The 21,306-nt window shown below is 54.1% G+C and overlaps 1 protein-coding gene and 1 long non-coding RNA gene across 19 annotated transcripts in view; one reads left to right on the top strand and one right to left on the bottom strand.

Annotated features, from left to right (window-relative positions):
* Positions 1–21,306, bottom strand: part of CACNA1A (calcium voltage-gated channel subunit alpha1 A) — a 314,547-nt gene that overhangs the window by 2,032 nt on the left and 291,209 nt on the right. For 13 of the 16 annotated variants that reach the window (XM_033198104.1, XM_033198088.1, XM_033198091.1 and 10 more), the window contains 9 exons: positions 20,906–21,011; positions 6,548–6,655; positions 6,280–6,380; positions 4,362–4,471; positions 4,115–4,253; positions 3,835–3,948; positions 2,374–2,409; positions 1,064–1,250; positions 495–745 (listed from right to left, as the gene is read on the bottom strand). In XM_033198104.1, the coding sequence (XP_033053995.1) occupies positions 495–745; positions 1,064–1,250; positions 2,374–2,409; positions 3,835–3,948; positions 4,115–4,253; positions 4,362–4,471; positions 6,280–6,380; positions 6,548–6,655; positions 20,906–21,011 (1,152 nt within the window). The remainder of the gene's footprint in view (positions 1–494; positions 746–1,063; positions 1,251–2,373; positions 2,410–3,834; positions 3,949–4,114; positions 4,254–4,361; positions 4,472–6,279; positions 6,381–6,547; positions 6,656–20,905; positions 21,012–21,306) is intronic. The other 3 variants (XM_033198101.1, XM_033198102.1, XM_033198103.1) reach the window with 1 other exon arrangement.
* LOC117075614 lies at positions 1,249–21,060 on the top strand. Of its 3 annotated transcripts, XR_004434066.1 has the most exons (5): positions 1,249–1,805; positions 1,934–2,018; positions 3,849–4,030; positions 17,781–18,059; positions 20,928–21,060. It is a non-coding gene; the product is annotated as an uncharacterized LOC117075614 (long non-coding RNA). The 3 variants fall into 3 exon arrangements; XR_004434065.1 differs by having other exon boundaries at positions 1,249–2,018; XR_004434067.1 differs by lacking the exon at positions 17,781–18,059 and having other exon boundaries at positions 1,249–2,018; positions 20,928–21,043.

Genomic DNA, 21,306 nt, shown 5'->3' with positions numbered 1-21,306 from the left:
GAGTGAGACAAGGAGGGAGGGGAGGAGTCGAAAACCAACACAACAAAGTGAAAAGAGAAATGAGAAATGGAGTTTTGTAAGTTTCGGGGTTAAAAATAGCAGAAGTTTCAAAAATTACTCACAGGCGTCCAGAAGACAAATCATAATCGAAACAAAAACGGAAGCCGGGTTAAAGGAAAGCGAAAGGTCGGGCGGCTGCGGCCCAGAACTCAAAATGTGATCCACAACCGAGGAGGAAGCAGCTGCGGGCGGCGGGGAGGGGGTGGCGGGTGGGCAGGGGTGTTGGGGGGACAGCATGGGCAGCCGATGTGGCGGGGAGCCGTGTCTGCTCCGGCCGCCGGGCACCCCTGTGGCTTGGGGGCAGGATGGGAGGTGGTCACAGCCGGGATCGGGGGACCTTTGCCCAGAGTGGCTGTCGGGTGGGGGGTACCCTTCTCTCCTCCCTGCCTCCCCGCCCGTGAGCCCAGTCTGGGGTCACTTGCAGCCGCACCCACCTGCCGGTGCGCCATGTGCTCTCGGCCCTCGCTGGGCGAGCGGGACCAGCGCTGGTCCCGGGCCCGCGCCCGGCCGTGGTCTGGCCGTTCCTGGGCATAGCGGTCCTTGTCAGGGGGCGGAGGGTGGTGGTGGTGGTGGTGGTGGTGGTGCTGTCGATGCTTCCGATCCTTGGGCCGGCCCCGCTCCTGGTCCCGCTCCTTCGACGGCAGGTCCCCGGATTGAGTGGTCATGCTCAGGTCCGTCCCCAAGCCTGGGCCGGGCGAGGGTCAGACAGACAGACAGGTGGTCGTGAGGGAGAGGTGGTGCAGATGCATACACAGGAGGCCACCGGGAGGGTGTAGGGCCCTAAGGATCCCCTAGACTGAGGCAGGTCAGTGGGTCGGGGGGAGGGGGCAGTACCTAGGTTCCTGCAGCCACTGCCTGGCCCCCTCTGTCCCCTCTGCATGGAGGACTTTCCCTTTCTTCTTCCTCAGTGTCTTCCCCGCCCTGCCTTCTCCTCCCCTCTCCTCTGTTCCGCTTGTCCCTGAGCCCCACGGGGCTGCCTATCTGTGTCCATGTCGGTGCCCACCTGTGTCCACGTCAGTGTAGCGGCCCAGGGAGCGCTCAGAGGTGCGGTGGCTGCGGTCGCGGCGCCGCTGGTGGTGCCGCTGGTTCTCCTCGGGTGGGACCCGCTCCAGTGAGTAGTCATCCAGGCGTCGGGCCTTGGGGCCCAGCACGGAGGCTGAACGCTTCATGGGGCTGGTGTCTGAGATGGTCTGGTGGGGGGGACAGGCCAGTGGGCTGGGGTCAGCAGCTAGCACCAAGTGGTCCCGGTCCTTCCTGCCCCATTGCGGCAGCCTGGCGGCAGCCTTTGGTGACTGGAGTGTGACCATCCTGGGGCAGGGGCCAGGGGGTGCCGTGGGGCCTTGGCTCCCCCGATCAATCAGGGCTCTGAGTGTGGCCAGGCCTCTGAGGGTGCAGCGTGAGGACTCCTCTGTCCCTCAGAGACAAGACTGCTCCTTTTGAGCCCATCCTGGGTTCTGACCAGAAAGATCTGACCCTCATCCTCCAGCCCCGGGGCCCAGCCAGGGTTGAGCAGCCTCAGGCTGGCCAGAGGGAAGCCCTACCCTCATACACCCAGGGTGCAAACCTGGGAGCGCCGACTGCTGCCCTCATCCCTGCCCCAGCTTTCTCTCCTGGGAAGGTGAGAAGCCTCCGACTCTGTGGCTGGCTGACCTATGGACTCAGGACCAGGTGCCTGGCAGGGCAGCTCCAGGCCCTCCTGGCTAACGGGGCTGTGCTCGCTGCCCCCACAAGTCTGAGTCCTTCTGGTGAGGCCCAAGCTAGGGAGCTCTGGGTGGGGGTGGGGGATACCCAGGCACCTGAGGCTCTGGGGGCCCACTCTTTTCCCCGGTGCTGCACCCCTGGGTCAAGCCCTGACACAGAGGTTTCTCTGCAGCAGGCAGAGGAGGGAAGGAGGGAGATGGGGCGGATGTCCGCCTCCCAAGGTCCAGCCCAGCTGAGCACTGGTGGCCCTGCTCCAGGTAGGAGCTGCAGGACCAGGGGTCGGTGGTGGTGGTGGTAGGGGAAGAAGCCCCCCAGAAAGAGGTGCAGGGTGGGCCAGGCTCTTGGAGAGCCGGTGTCCTCTGGCATGGGGGGCCCTGAAGAAAAGGGGGTAGGAGTGAGGATGGGGATGGCCCCACCCACCAGGGTGTATGGGTGGGGGGCACACACAGGACACCACACACAAGGATTGGGCTCCATGGGGGGAGAGGGTGAGATTGGCAAAGAAAGGGTGGGGTCTGGGATCGGTGAGAGATGACGGGACTCCCTGGAGGGGGGGTGGGGAGGAAGAGGGGGCCGGAGCCCTGCTGGGCGCTGGGCAGGCGCAGTACATACACTGAGGTTATTCCCACGTGGCCGGCCCCTTCTCCTCTGTCACAGCCCCATGGGATGGTGCACACAGAAAAAACAGAAAGAAGAAAATAAATATAAAAGGCAAGAGGGAGAGTGAGGAGGTGGTGCATGGAGAAGAAGCCAGGGAGGGGGGGTGGCACTGGCATCAAGAGAAATCGGAGGGAGAAGGCAGGAAGGAAAAGAAAAGTTAAAGTCCTGGCGGGTGGGTGTCCTGGGCCCCCAGGGCTGGATGTCCTCCATTCCCATGGGTACAGAGGAGACAGACAGGAGACACAGACAGATGGCAGAGGCACGGGACCGAAAGACGGGACGGTGCAGCCTCGAGCCCCTGGCCCTGGGCTCTTGCCTCATGCGATGCACACCCCAACCCCTGGCTCCAGCCGATGCTCAAAGCTTCCATGTGGTGGCTGTCAGCTGGGCTTGTCCCAACCCTCTCCTGGGGCCCAGCAGCTCGGTCCTGGGGGGGCAGCAGCATGCACACTGGGTGCTCTCCAACCCATGTTCCCAGCAGCCAGAGGCCAGGCCCTCAGGTGACCCTGGTCCAGCCAGGCACAGCACAGCCTCCTGCCCCGTGCAGACGCCGCACACAGCACACAGAAAGCTCGCCACAGCCACACATGCCACGCGCCCGGGCCAGGCTCTTGAAGCCACGCCCTGTTCTCCTCCAGAGGCGGGCTGTGTGCATGGGCCGCTGCTGCTCAGGACGGGGGGGCAGCCCTCTGTCCCATGAGTCCAGGGCAACTGGATCATCTGCAGGTAGGCCTGGCAGCTGGGTGAAGCGGCCACACACAGACACACATCAAGCACACACCCCTGTCCCCCCCAGTGACCCCCACAGAGACCAGACAGAAAATAAGAACCCAGCTGCCCCCAGACCCACCCCAGACTCTGCTACTTCATCCTAGGACCTGTCAAGTTCCTATATACAGACACGTGTGCACGTACATGTGTGCATGTGAGTACATGTGCAGTGTGTATATGCCCACGTGCACACGCATGTGTGTGTATGCAAGCATCTGAGTAGGCGCACACTGCACATGTGTGCATGCATGTTGAGCATGTGTGTGTTTGTGTAGGGGTGATCTTCGCGGCAGGTCTCACCTGGCCCTGTTGAACCCTGCTGCACCCACTAATCTTCCACAACCTCCCCTGTCTGCAACCTCCAACCAGGGCAGCCAGAGACCATTTTGCAGTGGCCACTGCCCTCTGCCCCAGGGGAGCACTTTCCTCTCTGTCCTCTGTGAGGGAGGAGGGTCTGCAGGTGCTCCAGGTGTGGCCAGGTGGTGGGTGGGGCCTGCAGACTGCTTCAGAGGCCCAAGGAGTCTCTACCCAGGCCTGAGTCCGGCAGGGAGGGGATGCACTGGGCTGCTTGTTGCGGGGGGCCTGGCCCCACCCGGTGCAGAGTTAGGGGTCCAGCCCCAGGGCAGTGGTGAAAGCCCTCACCTGGTTCTCTGCAGGGAGGCGGGGCATGGAGGCGGCCCGGCCCTGGCCTTCCATGGGGAGGTAGTGCTCGCTGTCGGAGTAGCCATCTCTGCCCATCTCTCGCATCTCCACGGACTGCGGAGCAGATGGCGAAGCTGGATGAGCCCTGGGGCCTGACCTCCAGATCCCTGGTGTCTGCAGATGGAGGGAGCTGCAGGTGTGTGTGTGGGGGGGCCCAGATCCCTTCCTCCTGAACCACCCGGGCCCTGGGAGCCATTGGGGAGTTGGGTGACAGAGGCACCTGAGAGTTAGGCTGGCTGTTGGGCATGTCGGTGGGGGGACCTCGTTCTGGGCTCCACGTGCCCGTCTTCTGGAACATCTCCTGGGCACGCTGGGTCACCCAGGACGGGCTCTCCTTGAGGCCGCTTTCGTGAGCCATCCTGCATGGGGGACAGAGGTCGGGGTAGCAGTGGGTGCTTAGGTGGCTTCCAGAATGTGGGGACCGCGACACCCCTGCACTCCACCTCCCTAGCAGGGGTGACACTCACAGGGCTCCTCCTGGGTCCAGTTGGGCAGAGGGGAGGGCGTTCTGGCCAGGTCCCCCTTCCTGCGTTGGGGACGGGGGCTCCATGCGCTGGAACATGAGGGGTGTCCGGTCCTGGGGAAGGGAGCAGAGAGTAGTGTGTGGACAAGGGCAGGGTGGTGGGATGGTGGTACACCGAAGGCATTGCGACATCCCCAATATATACACACGCGCGCGCGTGCACGCGCGCACACACGCACGCACACACACACACACACACACACGCACACTCAGGTCTCATCCATCTAGACCCTTCCTTCCAATTCCACACAGAACTGGACCACTTCTCACTCCTCCACCCAAGTCATAGTCCCAGCCTGGTCCCGCCTCCTCATCTCCCACTGCAGGCACCGTCTCCCGCTCCTACCTTCAACCCCACTGTTCCACAAGAGCCACCAGAGGGTACCCATGAGCACCTGAGTCAGGTCGGATCTTTCCTTTGCTTAGAACCCTCCATGGCTCCCACTTGGCGTAAAAGCCAGAGTCCTTCCTGCAGCTCCCATGGCCCTGAAGGATCTGCCCTGTCACCTCCTTGCCCTTGTCTCCTCCCTGCTCTTTTCCGTCACACTGGCCTCTTTGCTGTTCCCCAAACAACCCAGGCACAGTCCAGCCTTAGAGCCTTTGCACTGGCTGTTCCCTCTGCCTTGAACACCCTTCCAGGTATTGCTTAGCTCACTCTCTCTCCCCTTTTCCTTCAAGCCTTTGCTTACATTTCACCGTCTCAGGGAGGCTCCCCAACTACCCATTTCCCATTGCATCCCCTCCTCCCCTGGGTACTCCTATCTTCTGGATTCTTCTCCACTTTCCTCCATGACACTTCTTTCTCTTTGCTGGATGCTGCACGATTCAGTCATTTGCTACCATTGGCATTTCCCCCCTTGGAATGTCTGCTCCCTGAGGGCAGGGACTCTGGCCTGTTTTGCCCATGGGTGCACCCCTGAGGACTGAGAACAGCACCCTGCACACAGTAGGTATTCAGTAACTGTTGGTGGAGCAGCTGAATGAATCCATATTATGTGTCCTTGGCAAGAACTTTTTTTTTTTGAGATAGAGTCTTGCTCTATCACCTGGGCTGGAGTGCAGTGGTGTGATCTTAGCTTGCTGCAACCTCCACCTCCCACGTTCAAGTGATTCTCCTGCCTCAGCCTCCCAAGCAGCTGGGACCACAGGTGCATGCCGCCACATGCAGCTAATTTTGTTTGTTTTTTGTAGAGATATGGGTCTTTCTATGTTGCCCAGGCTGGTCTCCCACTCCTGGCCTCAAGTGATCCTCTCATCTTGGCCTCCTAAATAGCTGGGACTACAGGTGTGCACCACCATGCCTTGCTAATGTTTTATTTTGTAGAGATGGAGTCTCACTGTGTTGCCCAGAGTGGTCTCAAACTACTGGCCTCAAACGATCCCTCTGCCCTGGCCTTTCAAAGCACTGAGATTACAGGTGTGAGCCGCTGTGCCCAGCCTCTACTTTTTTTCTTTTTTTTGAGACAGAGTTTCGCTCTTGTTGCCCAGACTGGAGTGCAATGGTACGATCTTGGCTCACTGCAACCTCTGCCTCCCAGGTTCAAGCAATTCTCCTGCCTCAGCCTCCTGAGTACCTGGGATTACAGGCGCCCACTACCATTTCCGGCTAATTTTGTATTTTTAGTAGAGACAGGGTTTCTCTATGTTGAGGCTGATCTAGAACTCCTGACCTCAGGTGATCTGCCCGCCTCGGCCTCCCAAAATGCTGGGATTACAGGCCTGAGTCACCGGGCCCGGCCTAGTCCCTACTTTTCAGGGACCTGCCCTGGGGCTTTGCCACCCTCATATTCCAGTTGGTTCCCATGGTGACATGCAAGCCACTGTCCCTAGCCCATATGTCCCCAGAGCGGCGAACAGCGCACCTGCTCCTCGCGCATGGCCTGCAGCTTCTTGGCCTTGCTCTGCCGGTAGTACTCCATGATCATCATGGCCGCGTAGATCTTCCCCACGGTGAGGTCCGTGGCTGGGGGCACACACAAGGCGAGCTCACCATAGGCAGGCCTCCTTAGGGCCCTTGTCCTGAGTCCCTGTGTATACCAGCCGGGGCCGACACTCTCCCCAGGCCTCCTCTTTCCCTCCCCCTCCATCTGTCCTGATGGATCGGATCCCAGGGCTGGGCTCGGCTCTTACACTTGTGAGGTGTGACCAGCAGGTCTAGCGTCTTCTGGGACAGGTTGGGCCAAATCGCCATCATCTCCTTCCGCAGCTCAGCGTCCATTTGCTGTTTGTCGGCTCCTCCTGCAATGGGGGTGCAGACAGACCCTGACTGTCTGCCTGGGTGTCAGCTGGACTCTGGGTCAGCTGCAAAGCCAGAGGCTCCCGAGAACGAGACCCCAATCTTTCTTGTCTCTGTGGGGTCTCCAGTTCCCTGAGGGCCTGGCCCAGAGGAGGCCCTGGACAGTGCTGCTGCAATGACCTTGTGGGCTCTGGTTCTCGATGGAGCCAGGACCATGAAGCAGCTGCGCAGGAGACAGCCCAACATGGAGAACTGCTGGGCCACCTGGGTCCCAATCTTGTCTCCCAGTTATCAGCTGCATGACTTAGGTTACTCTACCACTTAGTGCCTCAGTTTCTCCATCTGTGAGATGGAGACAATAGCAAGAGTACTTGCCTCACCTAGTTTTTTTTTTTTTTTTTTGAGATGGAGTTTCACTCTTGTTGCCCAGGCTGGAGTGCAATGGCACGATCTCAGTTCACTGCAACCTCTGCCTCCTGGGTTCAAGCGATTCTCCTGCCTCAGCCTCCCGAGTAGCTGGGATTACAGGTGTGCGCCACCACGCCCGACTAATTTTGTATTTTTACTAGAGACAGGGTTTCACCATGTTGGCCAGGCTGGTCTTGAACTCCTGACCTCAGATGATCCACCCTCCTCAGCCTCCGAAAGTGCTGGGATTACAGGCATGAGCCACTGCGCCTGGTCTGTTTTTTCTTTTTCTTTTTTTTTTTTTTAAACAGAGTCTCTCTGTTAAAAAGATCACAGTGACGTGATCTCGGCTCACTGCACCCTCCGCCTCCCGGGTTCAAGAGATTATCCCGCTTCAGCCTCCCGAGTAGCTGGGACTACAGGCGCACACCACCATGCCCGGCTGTCACCTGGTTGTTTGATGATCAAAGTAATGTGCGTGCAGCCTTGGGACAGTGTCTGCTGTAGGATTATTGTTGCAGTGACCCATCTGTCCAAGGCTGGGACGGACGCCCTGGAGCATCCCCAAGAGAGGAGGTTTTGGTTTTGGTTTTGATTTTTGAGACAGGGTTTTGTTCTGTCGCCCAGGCTGAAGTGCTGTGGCACAATCATAGCTCACTGCAGTCTCGACCTCATGGGCTCAAGCGATCCTCCCACCTCAGCCTCCCAAAGTGCTGGAATTACAGATGAGAGCCACCGTGCGTGGCCCAGAGGGGGTCTTTTCCCAAGTCTCCAATGCCATGGACATGCCCTTGGCCTACAGCCAATCCCTGGTCCCTCACCCCAGTCATGGTGGTCATTAAAGCTCTCCCGGTGTTTCCTGGCCCTCCTACCTGAGTACAGGAGAGGGTTCCTCCTGTGGTTGGTAGGGCCATGTGATGAGTTCTTGCTAATGGAGTGTGCACCATGTAATGTGCCACTTTGGGGCCAGAGCATTTATTATTATTTTTGAGATGGACTCTCGCTCTATCACTCAGGCTGGAGTGCAATGGCACGATCTCGGTTCACTGCAACCTTCACCTCCCAGGTTCAAGAGATTCTCCCACCTCAGCCTCCCGAGTTGCTGGGATTACAGGCATCTTCCATCATGCCTGGCTATTTTTATATTTTTGTAGAGACAGGGTTTCACCATGTTGGCCAGGCTGGTCTCGAACTCCTGACCTCAGGTGATCTGCCTGCCTCAGCCTCCCAAAGTGCTGGGATTACAGGCATGAGCCACTGCACCCAGCTTATTATTAAAAAAAATTTTTTTTTAAATCTATCTATCTTATCTATTTATCTATCATCTATTGATCGATCGATCGATTGACAGGGTCTTGCGCTGTTGCCCAGGCTGTGGCACTATCCTTGTTCACCGAAGCCTCGAGCTCCTGGGCTCAGGCAATCCACCCACGTCAGCCTCTTGAGTAGCTGGTTCTATGGGTGCACACCACCACGCCTGGCTAATATTTTTTTGTTTTTGGTTTGTAGAGAGTGGGTCTCACTGTGTTACCCGGGGTGATCTCAAACTCCTGGACTCAAGTGATCCTCCTGCTTCAGCCTCCAAAGACACTGGGAATACAGGCGTGAGCCACTGCACCAGGGGCCAGGCTATTTAACTGTCACAGCGGGACCCTCCCAAGTTCTCTGTCTGTTGCATGGCTGGTGATGTTATGGACAGTGTCTGTCCCCTCAGGCCTGTCCCTAAGTGACTCTGAAGAAATGAGCTCCCTGTCAGTCCATGAAGGACATCTAACAAGAGTGCATGAATCTTAAATTCAGCTGAGAAAAAAAAAAGGAAATAAAAAAAAAAAAACCGAGTGGGAGAACCTTTATTGGTTTGTGCCAGCGAGATCCTGGGGCTGTTTCACAGCTCGGCCTCATCTGCCCTGATACATCAGACTGGCTCCCACTTCTACTCATGTTTCAGGGCCCCAAATCCTGGGCACAGGGGTGCTGTTCCAGACATTGGTCAGTAGGTTTGGAAGGAACATTAACCCACAGCCACGGTGGGATACATGCGGAGCATGAAGACTCTTTTGGGGCCAAACATTAACCCTGTAGTTGCTGGATTGTGAGGGGGTGTCCAGGAAGTCTGGGGAAGGGCAGGGGCTAGCTACCGGCTGCTAGAGAGGTATTTCAATAGTATTCTATTTTATTTTTATTTTTAAAATTTTATTATTTATTTATTTATTTTTTGAGACAGAGTCTCACTCTGTCACCCAGGCTGGAGTGCAACGGTGCGATCTCGGCTCACTGCAACCTCCGCCTCCCGGGTTCAAGTGATTCTCCTGCCTCAGCCTCCGGAGTAGCTGGGATTACAGGCGCCCGCCTCCATACCCGGCTAATTTTTTGTATTTTTATTAGAGATGGGGGTTTCACTATGTTGGCCAGGCTGGTCTCGAACTCCTGACCTCGTGATCCGCCCACCTCAGCCTCCCAAAGTGCTGGGATTACAAATGTGAGCCACCGCACCCGGCCTATTTTCATTTTTTTAAATAGGCTCTTACTGTGTCTCCCAGGCTGGGGTGAGGTGATGGGATCCTGGCTCACTGCAGCCTTGAACTCCTGGGCTCCAGATATCTGGCCTCAGCCTCTTTTTTTGTTTCTTTCTTTTTTTTTTTTTTTGAGACAGAGTCTTGCTCTGTCTTTCTCAGGCTGGGGTGCAGTGGCATGATCTTGGCTCACTGTAGCCTCTACCTCCCAGGTTCATGCGATTCTCCTGTGTCAGCCTCCCAAGTAGCTGGGATTACAGGCATGTGCCACCACACCCAGCTAATTTTGTATTTTTATTTATTTTTATTTATTTATTTATTTTTGAGACAGAGTCTCGCTCTGTTGCCCAGGCTGGAGTGCAGTGGCCGGATCTCAGCTCACTGCAAGCTCTGCCTCCCGGGTTCCTGCCATTCTCCTGCCTCAGCCTCCCGAGTAGCTGGGACTACAGGTGCCTGCCATCTCGCCCTGCTAATTTTTTTTTTTTTTTTTGCATTTTTAGTAGAGACAAGGTTTCACTGGGTTAGCCGGGATGGTCTCGATCTCCTGACCTCGTGATCCGCCCGTCTCGGCCTCCCAAAGTGCTGGGATTACAGGCGTGAGCCACCGCGCCCGGCCTAATTTTGTATTTTTAGTAGAGATGGGGTTTCACCATGTTGGCCAGGCTAGTCTCCAACTCCTGACCTCAGGTGATCCACCTGCCTCAGCCTTCCAAAGTTCTGGGATTACAGGAGTGATATACCACGCCTGGCCTCCTCAGCCTCTTGCATCGCTGAGACTACAAGAGTGTGCCACCACATTTGGCTAATCTTAATTTTTTTTTTTTTTTTGTCTTGCTGTGTTGCCCAAGCTGGTCTTAAATTCCTGACTTCAAATGATCCTTGTGCCTCAGCCTCCCAAACTTCTCGGATTACAGGCGTGAGCCACTGAATCTCTGTACCTGGCTCTTGACATCAACCTATAACAGTTTTTCTTCCCTCATGGGGAGCAGCTGGAATCTGTGGCTATGTTTATTGTCTACTATAGCCAAGTGAGGTGCCCTCAGTCTCTGTGGCCCCTTCTCAGAGACAGAGAAAGAAGAAAACATGACATTTCCTATTAAAAGTTACTTTATCAGCCTGAGCAACATAGGGAGACCCTGTCTTTAAGAAAAAAAAAAAAAATTAGCTGGGTGTGATGGTGTGCACCTGTAGTCCCAGCTGCTTGGGAGGCTGAGGAGGGAGGATCACTTAGTCTGGGAGGTGCAGGCTGTAGTGAGCTGTGATTGCGCCATTGTACTGTAGCCTGCGAGACAGAGTGAGACCCTGTCTCAAAAAAAAAAAGTTTCTCATGGAGAAAAAGAAAATGCCTGCTGTGGTAACTGAACTGAGTCCCACCCCAAATTCACATGTTGAAGCTTTAACCTACAGTGTGACTATATTTGGAGATAGAGCCTTGAAGGACATAATGAAGGTTAAATGAGGTCCCTAAGACCCTAATCCAATATGGCTGGTGTCTCCCCATTTTTGACAGACAGGGTTTGCTCTGTTGCCCAGGCTGGAGTGTGGTATGATCATAGCTCGCTGCAGCCTCCAACTCCTGGGCTCAAGTGATCCTCCTGCCTCAGTCTCCTGAGTAGCTGGGACTACAGGCACATACCATCATGCCTGAATAATGAAAATTAATTAATTAATTAATTAATTATTTTTGGGACAGAATCTCACTCTATTGCCCAGGCTGGAGTGCAATGGCACCATCTTGGCTCACGGCAACTTCCGCCTCCCAGGTTCAAGCGATTCTCCTGCCTCAGCCTCCCGAGTAGCTGGGATTACAGACACATGCCACTGTGCCCAGCTAATTTTTTGCATTTTTAGTAGAGATGGGGTTTCACCATGTTGGCCAGGCTAGTCTTGAACTCCTGACCTCAAGTGATCCGCCCACCTCGGCTTCCCAAAATGCTGGGATTACAGGCGTGAGCCATCCCGCCTGGCTGAAAATGTTTTTTTTTGTAGTCCTGGGGTCTCATTATGTTGCCCAGGCTGATCTCAAACTTGTGGCCTCAAGCAGTCCTCCTGCCTTGGCCTCCCAAAGCACTGGGATTACAGGTGTGAGCCACTGCACCCAGCCTCAAGTACAGAATTATTATATTAACACTGGGACTGTCAGGAATAGGAGGTGTCTCTGCAAGTGGGCAAGAGTCACCCACGAATGGTTCATGTTCCCAGGTGGGGCTGCCCAAGGCTGTCTTCCTTCCCGCTCTCATCCTCATGCCTTTGGTAAACATTCTCTGTGGCGGGGTCTGTCCTGTGAACTGTAGGGCATTCGGCACCATCCCCAACCTCCACACATAGTCTCTCTTCACCTTGCAATCCTGGAGTACTGTCCACGGATTAGTATGTGGGCCGCCCGCCCAGTGTAGAACGCCCTTGCTGTGAGCGCTCGGCAGAAGTCAGAACGTCACTGTGGGCTGCTATTTGGATATTGCTAACTGGGCTTACGTTTAGTATGCTAATTGATTCAGGCAGGTGGTTGGCTCTGCCCTCAATGCCTGGGGTCGGGGGCTTCCAAGAGGATAGGGACCAGCCTGGCCAACATGGTGACACCCTGTCTCTAGTAAAAACACAAAAATTAGCTGGGCGTGGTGGCGCATACCTGTAATCCCAACTACTCGGGAGGCTGAGGCAGGAGAATTGCTTGAACCCGGGAGGCGGAGGCTGCAGTGGTGAGCTGAGATTGAGCCACTGCACTCCAGCCTGGGAAACAGAAAGAGACTCCATCTCAAAAAACAAAAACAAAACAAAACAAAAACAAAAACAGATTCTTCTGGGCAGAGAGAACAGAGGGGTAGGTGGGAGAGAGAAACAGATGGACAGGGAAGAGAGAGAGAGAGACAGAGACAGAGAGAATGAGATGGACCTGCCCACTTTCTCCCAATCTCCAGCAATGAATGGTGGCACCACTTTCGAGAATCTGAAGAATGATTGAGGTTAATCTGTCCCCCCTTGAGGCCCCTTAACCTGCTAGAAAGGAAGCTCAGTGTGCTTAGAAAGTGAACTGAACTGTGAAAACAAAGCGTGTTATGCTCTCTTGAGACTCTCATCTGCTCAAAGGGCTGCCATTAGTACCACTCTTCCATTGTTCTCCCCACACCCTCCTGACCTTCTTTAACCCCGAGAGCCTGGCGCAGCTGTGGAATGCCAGGATGAGGCCTGGCACTCACTGAGGATAAGAGGTGGAGGGGCCCCTGGCTCAGAAACCTGGGGAATCGGCCGGGCATGGTGGCTCATGCCTGTAATCCCAGCACTTTGGGAGGCCAAGGCGGGAGGAACACGAGGTCAGGAAATTGAGACCATCCAGGCTAATACGGTGAAACCCCGTCTCTACTAAAAATACAAAAAACTAGCCGGGCGTGGTGGTGGACACCCGTAGTCCCAGCTACTCTGGCGGGTGAGGCAGGAGAATGGCGTAAACCCGGGAGGCAGAGGTTGCAGTGAGCTGAGATCGCACCACTGCACTCCAGCCTGGGCGACAGAGCGAGACTCCATCTCAAAAAAATAAAAAATAGGCCGGGCGCGGTGGCTCAAGCCTGTAATCCCAGCACTTTGGGAGGCCGAGATGGGCGGATCACGAGGTCAGGAGATCGAGACCATCCTGGCTAACACGGTGAAACCCTGTCTCGGCCCGGCGCGGTGGCTCAAGCCTGTAATCCCAGCACTTTGGGGGCCGAGACGGGCGGATCACGAGGTCAGGAGATCGAGACCATCCTGGCTAACACGGTGAAACCCCGCCTCTACTAAAAAAAAATACAAAAAAAACTAGCCGGGCGACGTGGCGGGCGCCTGTAGTCCCAGCTGCTCGGGAGGCTGAGGCAGGAGATGGCGTAAACCCGGGAGGCGGAGCTTGCAGTGAGCTGAGACCCGGCCACTGCACTCCAGCCTGGGCGGCAGAGCGAGACTCCGTCTCAAAAAAAAAAAAAAAAAAAAAAAAAAAAAAAAAAAAAAAAAAAAAAAAAAAAAAAAAAAAAAAAAAAAAAGAAACCTGTCTCTACTAAAAATACAAAAAACTAGCCGGGCGATGTGGCGGGCGCCTGTAGTCCCAGCTACGTGGGAGGCTGAGGCAGGAGAATGGCTTAAACCCGGGAGGCGGAGCTTGCAGTGAGCTGAGATCGGGCCACTGCACTCCAGCCTGGGCGACTGAGCGAGACTCCGTCTCAAAAAAAAAAATAAAAAAAAAAAATAAAAAAATAAAAAAATAAAAATAAAATAAAAAAAAGAAATCTGGGAAATCATTGTCTTCAGGGAACTCAGTGGCGTCTGGGGTATAAGTAACAACTGTGACAGCCAAACGCAGGGACATCTCCGGGAGTCTTTGAAGCCCTCAGGAAGGGAATCCAGTAGGTGTCATACAGGCTGGACTTCCTGGGGTTCTGAGCAGTAAGGACTAGCTCAGCAGACTGGTGTTGTCCAAACCCTGCACATTGCAGTGGAAGGATTGGTCCTTGACTTGCTCCTAGGAGGTGATCTTTAAGCCTTTGAAATGTCCTGCCTGAAAATAGTGTCTGTATTTAGCAAGGGGCCTGGGCCACACTGTATAGTTCATTCTTTTTTTTTTTTTTTTTTTTTTTTTTGAGTCTCGCTGTGTCTCCCAGGCTGGGGTGCAGTGGTGCGATCTTGGCTCACTGCAAGCTCCGCCTCCCGGTTCACACCATTCTCCTGCCATAGCCTCCCGAGTAACTGGGACTACAGGCGCCTGCCACCACGCCCAGCTAAGTTTTTGTATTTTTTAGTAGAGACGGGGTTTCACCGTGTTAGCCAGGATGGTCTCGATCTCCTGACCTCGTGATCCACCCACCTTGGCCTCCCAAGTGCTGGGATTACAAGCGTGAGCCACCACGCCAGCCTTTTTTTTTTTTTTTGAGACAGAGTCTCGCTGTCGCCCAGGCTGGAGTGCAGTGGCCAGATCTCAGCTCACGGCAAGCTCCGCCTCCCGGGTTTACGCCATTCTGCCTCAGCCTCCCGAGTACCTGGGACTACAGGCACCCGCCACCTCGCCCGGCTAGCTTTTTTTGTATTTTTTAGTAGAGACTGGGTTTCAACGGGTTAGCCAGGATGGTCTCGAACTCCTGACCTGGTGATCCGCTCGTCTCGGCCTCCCAAAGTGCTGGGATTACAGGCTTGAGCCACTGCGCCCGGCCATTTTTTTTTTTTTAATGGAGTCTCACTCTGTTACTCAGGCTGGACAGTGCTGTGGCGTGATCTCAGCTTACTGCAAACTGCAAGCTCTGCCTCCTGGGTTCACACCGTTCTCCTGCCTCAGCCTCCGAAGTAGCTGGGACTACAGGCTCCCACCACTACACCCAGCTAATTTTTTTTTTGTATTTTTTAGTAGAGATGGGGTTTCACCATGTTAGCCACGATGGTCTCAAGCTCCTGACCTCGTGATCCAACCGCCTTGGCCTCCCAAAGTGCTGGGGTAACAGGCGTGAGCCACCCCATGCCTGGCCTTTTTAAAAAAAAAAAAAAAAGAGATAGTGTCTCACTGTGTTGCCCAGGCTGATCTCAAACCCCTGGCCTCCTATGATTACAGGGTGAGTCACCGTACCTGGCCCATAGAGTTCATTCTATTTATTTATTTTGAGATGGAGTTTTTGCTCTGTTGCCCAAGGCTGGAGTGCAATAGTGTGATCTCGGCTCACTGCAACCTCTGCCTCCTGGGTTCAGGTGATTTTCCTGCCTCAGCTTTCTGAGTAGCTGGGATTACAGGCGCCCATCACCACGCCTGGTTAATTTTCCATACAGTTAATTCTAACAATGTGATTTATAGTTGGGGTCTTGAGCCACGTGGTATCAGTTTGACCTTTTGAGGGACTGGAGACTGAGTAACTATGGTCAGCCCTGCCTGCATGACAACCCTCAATAAAAACCCTGGGGCACCAAGGCTCAGGTGAGCTTCCCTGGTTGGCAGTACACAGTGCATGTTGTCACACATTGCAAGGAGAATTAAGTGTTGTCTGCACAACTTCACTGGGAGCAGACAACTGGAAGCTCATGCCTGGTGTCTCCTGGACCCTTCCCCAGATCCCCTTCCTTTGCACATTTTATGTTTTTGGATTTTGTTTGTTTGAGACAGAGTCTTGCTCTGTCACCCAGACTGGAGTGCAGTGGCACGATCTCGGCTTAATGTAGCTCTGTCTCCTGGGGTCAAGGATGCTCGTGCCTCAGACTCTGGAGTAGCTGGGACTACAGGCATGTGCCACCGCACCCGACTAATTTTTTTTTTTTTTTTTTTGGATACAGAGTTTTGCTCTTGTCGCCCAGGTTGGAGCGCAATGGCACGGTCTCAGCTCACTGCAACCTCCACCTCCCAGGTTCGTGTGATTCTCCTGCCTCAGCCTCCTGAGTAGCTGGGATTACAGGAGTCTGGCACCATGCCTAATTTTTGTATTTTTGGTAGAGATGGGGTTTTGCCATGTTGGCCAGGGTGGTCTCGAACTTATGACCTCAAGTGATCTGCCCAACTTGCCCTCCCAAAGTGCCGAGATTTTTTTTTTTTTTTTTTTTTTGAGACGGAGTCTCGCTCTGCCGCCCAGGCTGGAGTGCAGTGGCCGGGTCTCAGCTCACTGCAAGCTCCGCCTCCTGGTTTACGCCATTCTCCTGCCTCAGCCTCCCAAGCAGCTGGGACTACAGGCGCCCGCCATGTCGCCCGGCTAGTTTTTTGTATTTTTAGTAGAGACGGGGTTTCACCATGTTAGCCAGGATGGTCTCGATCTCCTGACCTCGTGATCCGCCCGTCTCGGCCTCCCAAAGTGCTGGGATTACAGGCTTGAGCCACCGCGCCCGGCCGAAAGTGCCGAGATTACAGGTGTGAACCACCACACCTGGCCCTTGCAGATTTTTTTTTTTTTTTTTCCTAATAGATTCTCACTCTATCCAGCTTGGAGTGCAGTGGCAGGATCTCGGCCCACTACAACCTCTGCCTCCCGGGTTCAAGTGATTCTCCTACCCTAGCCTTCCAAGTAGCTGGGATTACTGGCGCCAGCCACCACGCCTGGCTAATTTTTGTATTTTTAATAGAGACAGGGTTTCACCATGTTGGTCAGGCTGGTCTTGAACTGTGTGACCTTAAGCAATCCGCCCATTTCACCCTCTCAAAGTGCTGGGATTACAGGCGTAAGCCACCGCACCCGGCCCTTTGCAGATTTTTAATCTGTATTCTTTCACTGCAATCAACTGTGAGTATAAAAACTTTTCTTAGTTCTGAGTTCTTCCAGGAGATCACTGAACCTGTGGGTGGTTTTAGGACCCCTGAACACAGATTCTCAGAGTGCCACAGCAGCTGAGTTACGATGGCATTACATGCGAAGAGTGGGGGCATTGTTAGATGCGTTGTACAGATGAAGGAACTGTGGTAGGCAGAATTCAAACCTGCCCTTCCACCAAGATTCTGTTTATTCAAACACTAATGTAGGGATCACTGCCCAGGCTATGAAGGGACTTTGCAGATACAATTAAAATACCAGAGGCCCGGTGAGGTGGCTCATGCCTGTAATCCCAGCACTTTGGGAGGCTGAGGCAGGCAGATCATGAGGTCGGGAGATCGAGACTATCCTGCTAAAATGGTGAAACCCCGTCTCTACTAAAAATACAAAAAATTAGCCGGGCGTGGTGGCACATGCCTGTAATACCAGCGACTCGGGAGGCTGAGGCAGAAGAATCACTTGAACCTGGGAGGTGGAGGTTGCAGGGAGCCGAGATTGCACCACTGCACTCTAGCCTGGGTGACAGTATGAGATTCCGTTTCAAAAAAAAAAAAAAAAAATGCTGGGCACAGTGGCTCAAGCCTGTAATCCCAGCACTTTGGGAGGCTGAGGCGGGTGGATCACCTGAGGTCAGGAATTCAAAACCAGCCTGGCCAACCTCGTGAAACCCTGTCTCTACTACAAATACAAAATACAAAAGGAATTAGCTGGGCGTGGTGGCAGGCACTTGTAGTCTCAGCTACTCAGGAGGCTGAGGCAGGAGAATTGCTTGAACCTGGGAGGCAGAGGTTGCAGTGAACTGAGATCGTACCACTACACTCCAGCCTTGGCAACAAGAGCGAAACTCTGTCTCAAGAAAAAAAGTTAAAATATCAAGTCAGCTGACCTCAAAATACAGAGATGATCAGGGTAGGCCTGCCCCAATCAGGTGAGCCTTTGAAAAGCACAATATTCTCTCTGCTTGATGGCAGATGGGGAAGTCGGAGAGAATGGGAGCACATGGAGGATACATGCACTTCCAGGAGCAAAAAGCTAAAAAGCCAGTGATAAAACAAGACCTCAGTCCTACAGCCACAAGACTTGAATTCTGCCAACACCTGAATGAACCTGGAAGTACATTCTCCCCCAGATCCTCCAGAGAGGAGCCCAGCTTGGCTGACACCTTGACTTCAGCCTCGTGAGACCCTCAGCAGACAGCCCAGTACAGCTTCTTGGACTTCTGACCTACGGGACTGTGAACTGACAAATGGGTGTGTCTTAAGCCGCTATATCTGTGGTCATCACATAGCTCACTGCAGTCTTGACCTCCTGGTCCCCAGTGATCTTCCCACTGCAGCCTCCCAAGTAGCTGGACTACAGATGCCCATCACCACACCTGGCTCATTTTAAAATTTCTATAGAGATGGGGTCTCTCTGTGTTCGCCAGGCTGGTCTTGAACTCCTGGCCTCAAGTGATCCTCCTGCCTCGGCCTCCCAAAGTGCTGGGATTACAGGTGTGAGCCACCGTGCCCAGACTTTTTTTTTTTTTTTTTTTTTTTTTTTGAGACAGAGTCTTGCTCTGTCACCCAGGCTGAAGTGCAGTGGCGCAATCTTGCTCACTGCAACCTCCACCTCTCGGATTCAAGCAATTTCTCCTGCCTCGGCCTCCTGAGTAGTTGGGACTACCGGCATGTGCCACCATACCTGGCTAATTTTTTGTATTTTTAGTAGAGACGAGGTTTCACCATGTTAGTCAGGATGGTCTCGATCTCTTGACCTCGTGATCCGCCTGCCTTGGCTCCCAAGGTGCTTGGATTACCGGCATGAGCCACTGTGCCTGGCCTCAGCTTTTTTTTTTTTTTTTTTTTTGAGACAGAGTCTTGCTCTGTCACCCAGCTTGGAGTTCAGTGGTGCGATCTTGGCTCACTGCAACCTCTGTCTCCCGGGTTCAAGAGATTCTCCTGCCTCAGCCTCCAGAGTAGCTGGGGTTACAGGCGCCCACCATGACACCCGGAATTTTTATATTTTTGGTAGAGATGTGGTTTCACCATGTTGGCTAGGCTGGTCTTGAACTCCTGACCTCGTGATCCACCCACCTTGGCCTCCCAAAGTCCTGGGATTACAGGTGTAAGCCACCGCGCCCAGCCCCTTCTCAGCTTAAAAATTTTTTTTTTTCTTTTTCTTTTTGTTGTTTTGAGCCAGGATCTCGTTCTGTCGCCCAGGCTGGAGGGCAGTGGTGCAATCATGACTCACTGCAGCCTCAAACTCCTGGCTTCAAGCAATCCTCTCATCTCTGTCTCCTGAGTAGCTGGGACCACAGGCATATGCCACCATGTCCAGTTAATTAATTTAATTTTATTTTTAAGACAGTGTCTTGCTCTGTCTCCCAGGCTGTAGTGCAGTGGGGTGATCTCGGCTCACTGCAACCTCCACCTCCCAGGTTCAATCGATTATTCTGTCTCAGCCTCCCAAGTAGCTGGGACTACAGTACCCACCATCAGGTCTGGCTAAATTTTGTATTTTTAGTAGAGACGGGGGTTTCACCATATTGGCCAGGCTGGTGATTCTGACCTCAACTGATCCACCCACCTTGGCCTCCCAAAGTGCTGAGATTACAGGCTTGAGCCACCATGCCCGGCCTACCCCTAGTTCTAAGCTACTGTCCTGTCTCCACCCGGATGATATCAGCAGCCCCGACCCTGGCCTCCTTCCGGTCCCTCATCCCCTCAGTGGCCGGAGGGAACCTGTTCAAATGTGAGTTGGGTCAGGCTTCTCCTCTGTTCTGAACCTGCGTGGCACGCCCTTACTCAGAAGGTGAGTCAGCTCAATACCCCAGGTGTCCCCTGTTCACTCCCCTGTCAGGGCCTTTGCCAGTCCTTCTGCCTGGAGCACCTTCCCCCCAGGGATCCACCAGACACTGCCTCACCTCCTCAGTGGCGGCCTCCCCGTCCACCTAAAGTGTAAGCTGATGGGTTCCCCATGCTTGGACAGGTCTCTGGCACATTGAAGGGGTGCACTAAATATCTGCAAATGGGCCGGGTGTGGTGACTCACGCCTGTAATACCAGCATTTTAGGAGACCGAGGTGGGAGGACTGCTTGAGCCCAGGAGTTTGAGACCAGCCTGGGCAACCTGATGAAACCTCATCTTTATAAAAAATATAAAAGATTAGGCTGGGCACAGTGGCTCATGCCTGTCATCCAGCACTTTGCGAGGTCAAGACGGGTGGATCACGAGGTCAGGAGATCTAACATGGTGAAACGCTATCTCTACTAAAAATACAAAAAATTAGCCGGGCGTGGTGGCGGGCGCCTGTAGTCCCAGCTACTTGGGAGGCTGAGGCAGGAGAATGGTGTGAACCCAGGAGGCGGAGCTTGCAGTGAGCCGAGATCGCACCACTGCACTCCAGCCTGGGCAACAGAGCGAAACTCTGTCTCAAAAACAAACAAACAAACAAACAAAAAACAGGCTGGGCACAGTGGCTTACACCTGTCATCCAGCACTTTGGGAGGTCGAGGCAGGTGGATCACTTGAGGTCAGGAGTTCAAGACCAGCCTGGCCAACATGGTGAAATCCTGTCTCTACCCAAAATATAAAAAATTAGCTGGGTGTGGTGGTATGTACCTATAATTCCGGCTACTTGGGAGGCTGAGGCAGGAGAATCGCTTGAACCCAGGAGGTGGAGGTAGCAATGAGCCAAGATTGTACCATTGCACTTCAGCCTGAGTGACAGAGGGAAATCGTCACAAAAAAAAAAAAAAAAAAAAATCAGCTGAGTGTGGTGGTGTGTGCCTGTAGTCCCAGCTACTGGGGAGGCTGAGGTGGAAGGATCACTTGAGCCTGGGAGGTCAAGGTTGCAGTGACTTGCGATCATGTCACTGCATTGCAGCCTGGGCAACAGAGCAAGACTCTGTCTCAAAAACAAAACAAAAACAAAAACAAACAAACCAAAAAAAAAACCCAAACCAAAAACCCCAAAAAACGCTGTGGAACGATTGAATGGAAGCGTGAATGAAAATCCGGGTGGTGACAGCAGCTCCTCTAGTTTGGGGCAGGGAGGGAGATCTCCGGTTCTACCCTGTCCCACCTGTCTGCACCCACCCCTGTCCCTTCCTTACCCTTGGCAATCTTGATGTCCAGGGCTGTGCGGATCAGAGCCATGAGGGTGGAATTGAAGTGGACGGTGTTGTCATCTGCGACGGGCAGGTCCATCCGCAGAAGCCGCTACAGAAAACCGAAGGCAAGTCATTCCCAGGCATCTCTCCTGGGTCTCCCGTGAGCCACGCCCACCCCTACCCAGGGAGTCTCAGGAAGAACTCTGAAGGCTGCAGTGGCTGAGGTGTCCCTTACTCAGGTTACCTGTCCCAGTACTCTGTTTCTCTTGGTGGCCCGTAGGGAGGGCACAAAAGGCTCTCCCGTATTTCTGGTCCCCTGCCCTCTCCTTCTTCCCCCCACCTGCTTGACCTGAGAGCTGGCATTTCCAGGGTTAGCCTCAATCCTTGCCCCACCCCCGCCCCGC

This window comes from Trachypithecus francoisi, unplaced genomic scaffold (assembly GCF_009764315.1).
Source record: "Trachypithecus francoisi isolate TF-2019V2 unplaced genomic scaffold, Tfra_2.0 Lachesis_group5, whole genome shotgun sequence".
NCBI lineage: Eukaryota > Metazoa > Chordata > Mammalia > Primates > Cercopithecidae > Trachypithecus > Trachypithecus francoisi.
This window is presented reverse-complemented; position numbering and strand designations above follow the sequence as displayed.